The sequence below is a fragment of the Limanda limanda genome, chromosome 11, assembly GCF_963576545.1.
Source record: "Limanda limanda chromosome 11, fLimLim1.1, whole genome shotgun sequence".
In the NCBI taxonomy this organism is placed as follows: Eukaryota; Metazoa; Chordata; class Actinopteri; order Pleuronectiformes; family Pleuronectidae; genus Limanda; species Limanda limanda.
Genome location: NC_083646.1, coordinates 11701176 through 11715739, shown reverse-complemented (window position 1 = coordinate 11715739; position 14564 = coordinate 11701176). Strand labels below are relative to the sequence as shown.

The 14564-nt window shown below is 48.0% G+C and overlaps 1 protein-coding gene across 1 annotated transcript; it reads left to right on the top strand.

Annotated features, from left to right (window-relative positions):
• The first annotated feature begins 915 nt into the window (after nucleotides 1-915).
• On the top strand, nucleotides 916-14145 carry LOC133014373 (potassium/sodium hyperpolarization-activated cyclic nucleotide-gated channel 3-like). The gene is made up of 11 exons (XM_061081593.1): nucleotides 916-1583; nucleotides 7250-7456; nucleotides 7788-8001; nucleotides 8248-8409; nucleotides 9365-9583; nucleotides 10307-10453; nucleotides 10562-10802; nucleotides 10981-11145; nucleotides 11486-13284; nucleotides 13528-13890; nucleotides 13990-14145. The coding sequence occupies exons 1-11, from the start codon at nucleotides 916-918 to the stop codon at nucleotides 14143-14145; spliced, it is 4341 nt and encodes a 1446-aa protein (XP_060937576.1).
• The last annotated feature ends 419 nt before the right edge of the window (nucleotides 14146-14564 follow it).

The window sequence follows — 14564 nt, the reverse complement described above, 5'->3', positions numbered from 1 at the left end:
GTGATGGCAGCGGCTGCTCCTGAGACATCGGGAGGTCTGGTGCGTCAGGCTGCGGGCACCTGAGCAACTTCAGCCCGGCTCCATCCCGGGAGAACCGCGCTGCTGTGCCGGGGAGCCGCCGGGGTCTCCTCCGGCTGTCTGGAGCCTCAGTCCCGGGTGGGAAACCGGGAGCGACATCTAGGGATCCGGGGGGAAACATCGGCTGGATCCGTGACTTGTCTCTCGGGTTCCTCTTGTTCTAAGGTGTGCGTGTCAGGGTGGATCAGCCTCGGAGTGTCCCTTCTGTCCACTATCCACCGGTCCCTCCTGGCCGAGGATCAAGTGTCCTTGTCACCCATCCGCCGGTGGATGTCCCTCACTCTGCCACCTTACATCTCACACACCCCCCTTACATAATGATATGTGGTGAAGCCTGCTAGAAGCGGGTGAGGAGCCCGGACATCCAGGCTGCACATCACCCAGCACCAGCGGCTCCGTTATCTACCAGAGACCGGGAATCCGGGGCCAGCATGCCCGGCGTGGGAGCGTGGAGGGCGGCTGTGGAGAGGAGAGGGAGGGCCTCGGGCGGAGAGCAGCGTTTCAAGGACGAGGAAGGAGGAATGTTACAGACACATCAGTGAGGACGAGTCAGACTCCTGGAGCTCAGAGGAGGTGAAGCTGGAGGATTTCATGTCTACACGGAGCTCGTTCCAAGGGCACCGAGGTGAGGGTGGGCTCATCGGCGGGCAGAGGGCACAGGTGTGAGCCGGGGATCGACTCCGGAAGGATGAGCTGAGAGCCTCCTCACTTCATCATCCACTGACCCTCACCTAATCTAACAGGTACTGTACTAAAGAGTGTTTCAACTGAGGGGGAGGGAGGTCCAGGTCCTGTTCACCCTGCCCTCACTCTCCTCCTCCTCCGCCCGGAGCTGGGATGGATGGGGTGGCTGGAGGTGTGGGGACCCCCGGCAGCGCCCCGGGGTCCGGTGGGGGGGGCAGCCTGCCCAGACGTGCCGGGGGGGAGTCGAAGCGGCGCAGTAAGAGCAGCCTGCCCTCCCCGGGCTACCGGCTGTCTCAGGCCTCGCTGGAGGGGGAGAAGCTCTCCTTCGGGGCGGATAGCACTTCCTCAGGTGGCCGCGGCCGTCGTCTCTCCATCATGAGCTCCTCCACCCGGGACGGCCTTCCCTTCCGGCCCGCGGGCACACCGACCACCCCGGGGGCCCTGCCGCCTCCGCCGCGCTCGGTGGGCTTCGCCGCGTCCCGCGCAGCCCACCCCTCCACCTCCTCCACCGGGACCGGAGTCATGGTGGTGGCCACCGGGCAGGAGACCACCACCACCACCACCTGCAACACCACCGCAGCAGGGACCCCCGAGATGATGGGTCAGTCCAGTCTGGGTATGTTCGGCCTGGGGCTGGACGGAGAGGACTACATGAACTCCAACCAGAACACCTTCATCCAGAGGCAGTTCGGAGCCATGCTGCAGCCCGGGGTCAACAAGTTCAGCCTGCGCATGTTCGGATCCCACAAGGCTGTGGCAATGGAGCAGGAGAGGCTGAAGTCAGCAGGGACATGGATCATACACCCCTACAGTGACTTCAGGTGTGGAGCCAGACACACACACACACACACACACACACACACACACACACACACACACTCCACAGCATGCAGCTTTACTTCCCACTGAATGGAGAAATAAGCCAAATGCCACTTGTAACACATAAAAGACATCAAATGTTCTTTTGGTGGAAATATGGATCAAAGCAGGTTGATATTGTTCCCTCTCTAGTGAACACATTGAGGCGTAATGACAGACACTTACTGTTTGCAGACAGAGGAACAGATCATACATTCAGCTGCCTCTTCATTTGCCAACAGGGGAAATGGGGAGGACAACAGGGAGGAGAGGAAGACATGCAGGAGGCTAAATATATATTGCCGGGGACACAGTAGTACAACAGTGGTGTGTAGGAAGTGATGTGAGGGAAAGAGGAGAGGCATGAGATAGATTCTCTGGAGGAAGCAGGGTGTGTAATCAGGATGAATGGAAACTCAAATCAAAAAGATGGAGTGGAGAGGATGAAAACTCCTTAGGGGGGGCGCGATCAAGGTAGAGGTGTTTATGAAAAGGGTGGAGGTGTCCAGGGCTACAGGATAGACACCCCACAGCCATGGCAGGCTCTCCATTTGTAAAAAATAACAGGAGATAAATGAGTGATTGTTTCCAGTAGAAATAGTTTCACAGTCCCAGGGAGGTGGAGGCGAGGAGGATAAATTTAGCCACGGGGTGTTTGGCCGATCAGGGATCAGTCAGACATGTCTTCCATGTCAAATAGGCGAATGTTAAATGTGTTCTCATGTGAACAGTGGATGAACTCAGCACAGCACTCCCTGCTGGTGACTTCATGCATGAAGGTTGATTTGTTCTGCCACCTGAGCAGAACAATTAGAGTCAATAACACCTGAGGAGAAAATGACGATCGGGACTGTTCATTTTTAGTTTTCCTGAAACAAACGTCTCCCCATGAAGATAAGCATGAACCTGCTTCTTAATTCCGTGTGGGAAATATTTGGAAAAGGAAATAATTTGTCAATTAGTTGATGATTCAATCAACAGTGAACAGCCAATTTGGATGTTATAATTATTGTTTTTTGTTTTTTTGTTATTTTTCATCAACAATGGAAGATTTACTCTTGATCCATTGCGAATTTGCTTAATCAGCTTATTTTCTCATATCAGAATCAGAAGAAGTTTTATTGGCCATGTACGCGTAAACATACAAGGAATGTGCTCTCAACGTACAGAAATAGACAAATATACTAGGACAACAAAGCAGAACAAGGTTAAGCAAACATTTAACTACTATGTACAAGTATGAATATAAATATATATGAAAAAGTATCTACTGTAAATTAACATAAAACACAATGACTTGGAAATGGAGAAATAGTGCATTGGATATATATATATGGTAAAGATTGTCACAGGATACTTTATATACATGAGGTATATGGAATATGTATATATATTTATAATTTAGAATATAAACATACGGGATTATTGCTCAATTTGATCTATCAACAGATGACCTGATAATGGTGCTAATCAGTAGTGACAGGCTTAAAGATCTGTCTCTCTGCTCTGTTTTCAACGGAGATTTATGGGAGGGCAGCTTTCTGAATGCCAGCACACCTCTTACGCAAACATACTTTTAATGTGTGCAATTATTCAACAAGACATCCATGCTTGGCATCTGTCCTTGGCTGTTAAAGACTTTGTATAAATACACTATTTAAATGTGCAGGTGGACAGCAGAGGGAGAGGCAGCGCTCATAATCTCCAGACAGACTGCAGCAACAATGGATGACTTGATCCCCAAGGCTCCTGGCCCACTTTTGTCTCTTCAGCCACTCAGACCGAGTCGTTTTGTATCGTCTGTCAATATGATGATCGCCGGGTTGCTGCTTATGAGTCTGCTCACGGGTGATACAGTGAGTGAGGTGAGGGCGGAAGCGGAGGATGAACGGATGGATGACGGATGAAGTGGTGTGGATGGATGAATCTCGGCCCCTTCTGCACTCGTTGATAGTCATGAAACATAACCAAAGATGTTAATAGTTCCAATTATCCTGTCGGAGAAATCAATTGGATTTTGATCAATTATGTATGCCATCTTAAATTATGCATTAAGCATATTTCACTCACCTAACTTTTCAGTTAAGCACATGCTGTCCGGGGTGACGTCTGAGGAGGAACTTTGTGACGCCACAGCGAGAGAAGAGAAGAGAGATGAAGGCCCTTCATGTTTTTTGACCTTGAACACAACAATCCTCTGTGTGTGTGTGCAGTTATATTTATGCTCGAGCGTGGTCCGCCATTATTGAGTGTGATGATAAGCTTGCCTTCCTTTCACCTCATCAAGAGAGGATGTGTTTGCTGCTGCACCTGTAAGAATATGTGAGGAGAGGAGGAAGTAAAAGGTGAATTCACGCTCCAGGTCGCAGGAGGCATACAGAGGCAGAGGGGGAAATGAGAGGAAGGAGGAGAACGCGAGGGAGGCAGAGGGTAGCCGTGTTGAAACAGGGTTGGTGGCATCACACACATACTAACAGAGATTTATTATATAATAGCCCGTTGCCGTTGTGCTGGTTTGTCTGTATGTCTGGCGGGAGGATGGGAGGAAACTTGCTCAGAACTGACAACTGTGAGCTGGGAACCAATCAGAGGACACTCAGGAGACACTTGGCCTCAATTACAGTAGAATTAGTGTTTGGTTCGTCAACAGCTGAGCAGGTAGATGCAGGTCACTTCTCCGCCAGCACCTGTTCATGTTCTAAATGGAATACTGATGAGGCCGTGGAGAATGGCTTTGATTGCATTTGCAATTCCTATGTGTGTGTATTTGTGTCTGTGCAGTTCTTGAGTGCAAATTACACACAGGTACATGTATACCTGCACGTACCACACACAACCCAGTGTTGCCTAAGGCCACATTTTGTAGGTCAGAAATCAGGCCTCGTCGGTTGTTTAGCCCGACATGACGAAACTTCACATCCTCTTTCCAGTGTGAGCCTGATGTTCTCTCTTGTCTGTTTGGTTGTTCTCATTTGTTTGGTTGTTCTCATTGTTTGGTGTCAGAATGAGCTAAAATCAGACTGCCATGTCTCAGTGAGAGCAGCAAGCTCTCGCACAGAGGCTGACTGATGTGCAGTGACATGTGCAATGTCATCTATTGTGTTACTCACCAGACTAAACATTTTTATATGCACACGACTGAGGTTTGATTAAACTTCGTTTAAACTGCTGCTAGTTGTCTGATGCAGAGGAGAGCATTGCAATGTTGCGTTGTCATCTTCTCAATCGCTTCCTGTATTTAGGCAAATGGCAGCGTGGGTTTGTGTGGAGTTCAACTTTGACTTTGACTAACGATATTCCCTTTACATTTGCTTGTGTGTGACTCTGCCGTTAATCTTTTTTAGTTAATTGAGAATTAATAAACAAAATAACTTTTAACTCCGCAAATCATTTCAGCTCAAGAGCAAGATACAAGCAAAAAGTTCAGGTCATTTTGTCCATCAAATACGTAAGTATTATATATTAGATAATATTTTATATATTGCACAGCTTTGACATACCTAAACAAACAGTTCAGTGTGACATGATTTATTTAAATATTCAGAATAATCAAAGTTAATAAAGTGAGTCTTCAATTTCAGGAATAAATCTCCATCACCATCCCGGCAGCGACAGCGACAGAATCACTGTCTGTGTTGCTGTAAACAACTGCCGTTTTTATTACCAGTGATTGTGAAGTGATACATCTGTTACGATAAGTGACGTCTGTGTGTGAGTGTACTGTGTACGTGTGTGTGTGAGAAAGTGTGTGTGGCAGAGTGATGACTCATACTTAATCTTCATCAGTCTAGTGGTAGAATCACACCATGAGGCTTTGTTACTAAATTAGCGCTCAATAGGAATCGACCACAGAGCTCAAGTGTATTCTCTCAGAAAGAGAGATCAGTGTGTGTGTGTGTGTGTGTGTGTGTGTGTGTGTGTGTGTGTGTGTGTACGAGAAGAAGTCACTGATATGGGTTAAGGGGATGGATAAAGGAGGAGAGGTAGAACGATGACAGGAATTGTCTCCAGATGATTGGATTTGCCTCTCCTGTCACTTCCAGCATCTTAGTCACATGACTGATTTTTATGAGGAGGATACGTCAACCAATAACCAGTATGATATACAGGTTAATGAGGCCTCCCACAGTTACTGATCATTTGCCTCGGTCAGTCCCTCTCTCTGCAGCTGTCTTTGTTTTTTTTTAATACAATCCATTCCATTCCTCCTCTGAATTGGTGGTATGAGGGATAAACGTTGTACTTGATGCTGCCAAAACATTTGCGAAGGATGAAATTGGCTTAAGGGAGACAATCATAGACATCATACCACTAATGGGCTTATTCTACCAGGTTTAATTTGCACTTCTTCCTGTCCTGGATGTTGTCATGCTGGAATCTGGCACAGGGAATGTACCAAAGTCGAGTAAATATATTGCAAAATTGTATTGCAACAATATGAAATAAGGAAATTGTAAAAAAAAATTACTGAAATACAAAATGTGCAGCTGGAAAGAAAGAGTTTGCAGACCTGAATTCTCCTTCAAAGAGACAACACATATGAGACAGAGAGTTGGACTTATTTAGTAAAAAGAGTGACATAATGTCCTTGAGTTTGAGTTGTGCCATGAAAGAACACATTACATTTTGATGGATTCAACATTCTTTTTTGCACTTTCTTTAATATGGCGAGATAAAGCATTTTTTGAACGTTTCCCATGGATCTAGACGTGTGCAATTTGTTGCAGCTTTACTGAAACTGCAGGTCCTTGGCAGAGGTATGCACAGTTATGCACTATCGCAGGAGAATCACTTTCATTCTATTTTCTCCAGGTTTAAACGTTTGGCACAGGGCAATCAAATAAACTAATATTCAGGCTCAGTCTGTCTTTTACGTTCTCAAAAATGACTGGAAAAGACTCCTTGTCTAATCAAATAAGCTTTATTGGCATGATTGTGCAGCTTACATTATTTCCAAACAGCTCAAGTGCATAGTGAATACAATAAACCCCTTTTCATAACTTGTCGCAGCAGGAAAGGAGCAGGTGTGATGTGATAATATAAACAATGGTTCTGGTTGCTTCAAGTGTTGCAGTAAGAAACCATGAAACTCCTGCTATAGTCAAATATTGTTCTGGACTAAGTATACAAAAAATATTATATTTCATTTTACAATTATTAACATAATCATTGTGACTGCAGACCATCAATCAAACACATATAGAATATATTTATCACTAAGATTTAACACATTTAGTTTTTGTGGCCATTTTGCTACCACCTCCAATATACAGTTTGTACGCTACACAGTCTAATATGTGTATTCTTCATTCTGTCACTTCTCCTGTGGGAACACCCTGATACTAACAACCTGCTTAGATGAAGTGTGTGATATGTCACCATGACATCAGGTTGTCCAAAGCAGCTCAATGATATTCAGCCGTCATTGATTTTATTATTAACACCAGTGCTTTTTCTACTGTGATGTGTCAAAATGTCTGCTGTGCACAAGATGGATGAACTTACTAGGAGCACGAAGAAACAGAATATAGACATTTTTTGTAAATGTTGTAATAAAGACTTTCTCTGAGACTCAAAGTAAATCATATACACACCAGTAGAAAATAAGAAAGTAATATCTCTTTTCCAGATTCTACTGGGACCTGTTGATGTTAGTGTTGATGATGGGGAACTTGATCGTCCTGCCGGTGGGCATCACTTTCTTTCGAGACGAGAACACTGCCTCATGGATCATCTTCAACGTGGTCTCCGACACTCTCTTCATGGTCGACCTGGTTCTTAACTTCAGGACGGGCATCGTCAAGGAAGACAGCACTGAAATATTGCTGGACCCAAGGTCAGTGGAATCCTATGTGTTATCTTATATGTCAGGGGCTGGGGCAGTGTGCACCATCAGTATTGTCCAGAATGTCAATACAGAAGCTCTGTCGGTATAAATTAGAATGTGCTCTTCAGGCCATCTGCTGGGTCTGTGTCTGCTCAATCCCATGTACGAGATGAGGAAAGGTGACTTGCAGCCAGTGGCGGAGCTTTGTTCATGTTCCAGCTCTGCTCCTGCTGAATATTGATGAGGATCTTTTTATGCCAGCCGACTGCTGTAATCACGTCCACAAAGCTGCACTGCCAATTGAGGAATGTGTCTGGTCTTCCCTCCTGTTCGGACTCAGGGCCATTCGCCAGAGATACCTGAAGAGCTGGTTCATCGTGGACTTTGTGTCGTCCATCCCGGTGGACTACATCTTCCTGATGGTGGACAGTCTGGACACTGAGGTCTACAGGACAGCCAGGGCGCTGCGCATCGTTCGTTTCACCAAAATCCTGAGCCTGCTTCGGCTGCTCCGCCTGTCCAGACTCATCCGCTACATCCACCAATGGGAGGAGGTGAGAATCAGACACCAGGGAACAACGGGCGTAAAGAGAGAGCAGAGTCCAAGGGAAAGAGATATTGGTTTATTTGTTCATATGTAAGGTATGAATCATCAAAAGTCTTTTAGGTAAAATCAAACCCATTATTTAATTTTGGTCTGATAAGCTGGAGGATTTAAAAAAAAAAAGAAGTTAACCCCATATTCCCTCTGCACTCATCCTTTCACTTATCCTCTCCACTTTCTCTCCATTCCTCCCCAGATCTTCCATATGACCTATGACCTTGCCAGTGCCATGGTCAGGATTGTGAACCTGATCGGTATGATGCTGCTGCTGTGCCACTGGGACGGCTGTCTCCAGTTCCTGGTCCCCATGCTGCAGGACTTCCCTCCTGACTGCTGGGTTTCCAAGAACCTGATGGTGGTGAGTCTCCACAAAGCCGTCTGCATGCATGTGACTGTTATCGTTAATGTTCCAGCCAATGATTACATTTTCTGGAGAGCAAAAACAGACATGACGCTCACTGTGAGCTGAATGAAAGACACAGAGACACAAAGCTCGATCTCGGCTTGTTTGAACAGCGAGCACAATATTGATTTCAGACAAAAGCAAACCACAGGTTCCGAAAAGCCTGGTTCTGGTTTATCTGTGTGTGTGCAGAGTGAGGCTGTTTATCTGATATGACATTGTTTGCTCCTTATCTGTTTTAATTGGCTCATGCAGCGACATGTCCAATTGGAGTAAGATTGTCTATCCTCATTACAAAGAATTAAAAAAAGATCGTCCAATTAAAAAGCTCAGCGGAGATCAACAGACGAAGGCTCAGGGACCTCGCTGGACGCCAGTGAATGCGCACAGACACACAGCTGCTGTATGAACAGCTGACTCATGTCTCAGCGGTTGCCTAGGTGACTGTTGCTAAGCAGGTTGATGCTGGGATTTTCCCCAGAGAAAGTCCCCTCATCCGCTGGACCATTAATGTCTTACTATAATTGGACTCACACACAACTTAAATCAAAAGTGTACAAACACACTGAATCCCAGAGAGGATGGTCTTTATTATTTTTTTCAGCCTTTGGGCGACATTTATTTAATAATGTGCGATCGCTGCCCTTTTATAGTCGGCGTGGTTTTGATGCTTCCTGCAGCCGCTCGGTTTTGAAGCAGGTTTCGAGAGTGAAACAGTTTTGATTTACACATGGTGATCCTCAGCAGTAGTTTCTGAAGTGGTTTGGCTGAGCGCCTCTGAGGGGGAAAAAAACAAATCCTGTAACCTGACTAAAATAAGAACAGCTCGATATTACACAGCCTCGGTAATTAACACTTGAAACTTCCTTTCCTCTTCCTGTCACCCTCTGTGTCTGTCCCCCACCCACAGAACGACACATGGGGCCTGCAGTACTCCTATGCTCTTTTCAAAGCCATGAGCCACATGCTGTGCATTGGTTACGGTGCACAGGCTCCAGAGGGGATGACTGATGTGTGGCTCACCATGCTCAGTATGATCGTCGGCGCCACCTGCTACGCCATGTTCATAGGCCACGCCACCGCCCTCATCCAGTCGCTGGACTCCTCACGACGACAGTATCAGGAGAAGGTGAAAAATGCCATTACATACATAAAAATAATAATTTCAGCATCCATCAATCAGTGGGGTTGTTTTTTGTATTGGATTATTTTTTGGAGGTCAGAGCTTCTGAGAGTCCACGGTGAATTCTTCAGATTACTTATTTTTTCTGACAAACAATCCAGTACCCGAAGATGCTCAATTTGCAATAAGATAAAACAGGGATAATTATAATGTATTTATATTTGAAATGCTGGAAACTGTTAACCATTTTGGCATTTTGGGCTCTTTATAAATGATTCAAATGAGGATAAAATTGTGTCAATTGTCAGATCGATGAATTCTTTGACACATTTTTGACCAAAGTAAGTAAATTCTGTATCGCCATGGTAACATAAATGCAGTTTATGTGCATGTTGTTGGGTCGGAGGGCTGATACCGCAAAACATGGTCACATATACCAGCTAATTTACTATAATGTCGGGGAGAGCTGTCGTTAATTATCATATTAATACATCATTAATTCGCTTTTATAAGTAAAGCCATTTTTAAACCCTCACTTTTCTAAATCACAATTTGATTTTTTATTGTAAACATCATTGTGTATTGTGTGAATAATCTAAGACAATGAATCGATGTCCATCTGCACACACAGCAGCACAGAAGCAAATAGTGCAAACACAACGAACTTGATCTGTGAGATGTATGGATTTTTTGTGCATATGTGACCTGTGCATGTGTGTGTCATTACAGTACAAGCAGGTGGAGCAGTACATGTCATTCCATAAGCTTCCTGCAGATGTTCGGCAGAAGATCCATGAGTACTACGAGCACCGCTTCCAGGGGAAAATGTTTGATGAGGAGAACATCCTGGGAGAACTCAGTGAGCCGCTCAAAGAGGTAAAATGAAATCACCAGCGCCCTCGCATCTACACAAACATACCCTACAAACTCTGCGTTCCTCATCCTGCAGCGAGTGTGTCACACTTCCCCTGTCTCGTCCTTCAGGAGATTGTCAGCTTTAACTGCCGTAGCCTGGTGGCTAACATGCCGCTGTTCGCCAACGCTGATCCCAACTTTGTGACTGCCGTGCTGACCAAGCTCCGCTTTGAAGTGTTTCAGCCGTCGGACTTCATCATCCGCGAGGGCACAGTGGGACGGAAGATGTTCTTCATCCAACACGGGCGAGTCGGTGTGCTGACCCGTGGCAACAATGAAACCAAGCTGAGTGACGGGTCCTACTTTGGAGGTGAGAGCACAAGAATGTTGAAGAAGAAGAAGGGGAGGTTTTAGAGGGAGGGGGTACTTGAGGTAGAAGATGGAAGATGATGGTAGCTGTTCTGTTGGTTTGATTTTATCTCACTCCCAATTCTCTTGATGTGTCCTTTCCCTTCTCTGCACCTTCCATTGTCTCTTTCCTCATTCAGAGATCTGTTTGTTGACTCATGGACGGAGGACAGCGAGCGTCCGGGCAGATACGTACTGTCGTCTGTACTCTCTCAGCGTGGACAACTTTAACGAGGTGCTGGAGGAACATCCAATGATGCGACGTGCCTTCGAAACTGTGGCTGTTGACCGTCTGGACCGTATTGGTAACGTGTGGATTTTCTGTTCACAGCATACTTTTTCATCCGCTTTTTATCTCTGCCGTGACCTGCTATTCTTCACTTAGCCCTCTAATTCTGCAGCCACCTTGAAAAACATTTGAAATCATCCATCCAATTTCATTCAATTTCTAAGGAGCTTTGTTGAGCTTGTCCTCGATAGAAAGGTCAAAAACGTGTCTTTGAAAACAAGTTGAGAGAAATAAAATGATAAATGCTAAAAGACTGTATTCACTGCTTTATTCTTCTGTCTACTTTTCAGTTTTAAAGCTTCTATTTCAGGAACTTATTTTCTTTACTTATGTCTCCGAATTTCTCCCTTTTACAGGCAGGAAGAACTCCATGCTCCTGCGGAAGTCATCCCAGGCTGGTTCACTGGGGGGCAGCATGGGTCGTGGTGGAGGCCGAGGTGGAGGGGGTCCCGGATCGGGGGGAGGCCTTGCAGCTTGCGGTCTGGGTTCCTGTGACAGCATGCTGGTGCAGCAGATTGTCAAACACGACAGCATGCCGGCCATGCAGGACGCCATCGCCGCAGCGGCTGCAGGAAGAGGCGGAGTCATGGGAGGAAGCGGCACAGTGTCTCCTCGGCCACGCCCGCTCATCTGGGCGCCGCTGGTCCACGCTCCCCTGCAGACTGCAGCTGCCACCACTAATGTAGCCATCGCCCTCATGCACCACCAGCAGCAGCAGCAGCAGCAGCTCCAGCAGTTGCAGCAGCATGCACTCGGAGGAACCTTCTTCCTGCCCTCCCCTCTTGTCTCCCCCTCTCCCTCCTCTTCGTTTCCTCTGTCACCTCCTCGTGCTCCTGTGTTGCAGCCCCCCCGCCCCTCTGTGAGCTCCCTCATAGGGATGATGACGATGGGAGGAATGGGTGCTTTGTCCCCAAGAGGGGGATTTCCTGCCTCCCCCTCAACCATGGGCCCTCTTGGTGGGATGACATCACCACCTATTGCCAAAACACCACCCACTCCAGCTTCTTCTGTCCCAATGTCTGTCCAACAAGGACGGACTCTTCATTTCAGCCTCCGTCCCCAGGCCGATCATCCTTCAATGATAGCTGGACCCCAAACAGGGGGAGGACCACCCACTCCACCCCTCCATAAGGTGCCGGCCCCCCACCCAGCAGCTGCTCCTAGTGCCCCAGCAGATGGCAGCAGTTCTGTGACTGGTCAGAAGGGGGCAAAAGAAGCTCTGTTACGTCATGGAGGAAACAGCTCCGGGTGTCTTCCGGCACTGGGCAGACTCACCCAGGAAGCCAGGCTGATGTCCGCCTCGCAGCCCTCTCTGCCCCACCGCCAGCCGCGCCCACCTCTCCACCGGAAGGCCTCTGGTGGTAATTTGTTGGCAGCTCCTTTCCTGGCAGGGCAGTTAGCCAGGGGAGGCAGTGCAGGCATGCTGACCTCCAACGCTCCAGTGCAGCTGGCAACGTATATACCGTTTAATGCACAAGCACAAGCTACAGGTCCCATTCAGTCCATTCTTCCACAGGCCACCCCTCCACACACGGGCAAGTACACACACTCTTCACCTCACACTGCCTCTGTTCCCGCCCCCACCGCTGCACACATGCCTTCCCCGGCTTCTATGCCCTCTCCCTCCCCTCCGAAGCAAACCCCACTCTCCTCTGCCACCCCTTCACCTGCACCCACCCCTTCATCTCCCACCCCCGTCCTCTCCCAACCAGCTCGCCCGAAACCAATCCCGATGCCCCCCTCTCGCCCCTCCTCTCCCTCTCCCTGCACCAGTCCGCCCTCAGCTGGAACCAGCCCGTTGTCGCTGTCCTCGACTCCTCGTCCCAGACCCCTCCCTACACCTCCCCCCCGCTCCTCCTCTCCTTCCCCCTCCTCTACGCCGCCCCCATCCTCTGTCTCCACCCCTGTTTCACTACCTCAACCTTATGGGCCTAAATTATCACTTACCTCCTCTCCCCCTCCCTCCTTGTTAGTCGCCTCCTCTCCGCTGCCTCCCCAGAACCCCAGAGCCAAGGCCTCCAGCACGCCTCCTTCTGCTTCTCTGTTGTCTGGCCTCAGCCCTCCCCCAACCCCAATCCCTTCTCCAATCCCAACCCCCACTCAGAGTACTCGCTCCTCTATCCCATCCCAAACTCCAACGCAAACCATCACACCTGTCACTCCTACCCAGACCTTTACCCCAATCCCGTCTCCAATCCCAACCCCTAGTCAGAGTACCCGCTCCCGCTCCTCTATCCCATCCCAAACTCCAACTCCAACCATCACACCTGTCACTCCTACCCAGACCTTTACCCAAATCCCGTCTCCAATCCCAACCCCCAGTCAGAGTACCCGCTCCCGCTCCTCTATCCCATCCCAATCTCCAATGCAAACCATCACACCTGTCACTCCTACCCAGACCTTTACCCCTACACCCTCTCCAACCCTTGCTACATCAGTGCCCTCCCTGACTAAAGGGAGTCCAAACACTTGTCTCCAGACCTCCGTCCCCAGCTCAATTAGGTGCCCCACTTCGAGCCAGATCCTAAAACAGGCCAAAACAGGCCAAACTCCAGCTCCTGCCTCAACACCTGCTTGCACCACTTCCACTAAAGTTACATTCTCAGTTCATCCTGTGAAGCAAACCCCTCCTGTCATCTCCTCAAGCCCGAGCTCAGGCTCCGCCCGCTCCACAACCGCATCGACAACCTCATCCTCGACAAGTTTACGCCCACACCCCAGCTCCACTAACCCCTCCTCTCTCACAACCACCTCTCCAAATGTCCCACCTGTCTCGTCTTATACCCCAAAACAAATACCAACCAGCTCAGCTGCTACTGCCTACTCCTCAGAACTCAACACGCCCTTTCCCCCCGCTCAGACCTCTCGGGCATCTACCACTTCACCCACCCAATCAGCAAATGCAGCCACCACTGCCAAAACCACCTCCCCTAAAGGTGGGAAAATTGAGTCTCAACTAGAACTCACCAGAAAAGACTCAGAGGGTCTCAGACACAAACTGCCCCCCAACGTGTAAGACAGAAGGATGGTGGACTTTAAATGATGTAGCCAGTCAAACTTTGGGTATACGGAGTTGTGTCAGAGTTGACATCACAACAATCTCCCATGGACATCTTGTATGCATTCACTCTAGGGTGTGATTGTGTTAGAAAATCAGGTGTTTATGTGACACTCAGCCAAGCCATCGATGGAGGAGAAAGACTTAATGCGGTGTGCTGACGGGTACGGGCTGAGGTAAAGTTTGAAAAAAAAAGAAAACACATACAAATGTACACATGCATATCCGTGTTAGTGAATGTTGGAGCAGGCAGGGGAGCTGAAGTGGAAATATCGCAACGTACACAGTAGTGGGTGCAAGCAATAGCTGATGTGAAAACAATGATAACAGCAATACATGATAAACATTTGCGACTCGAATAATGAAACAGGAAATGA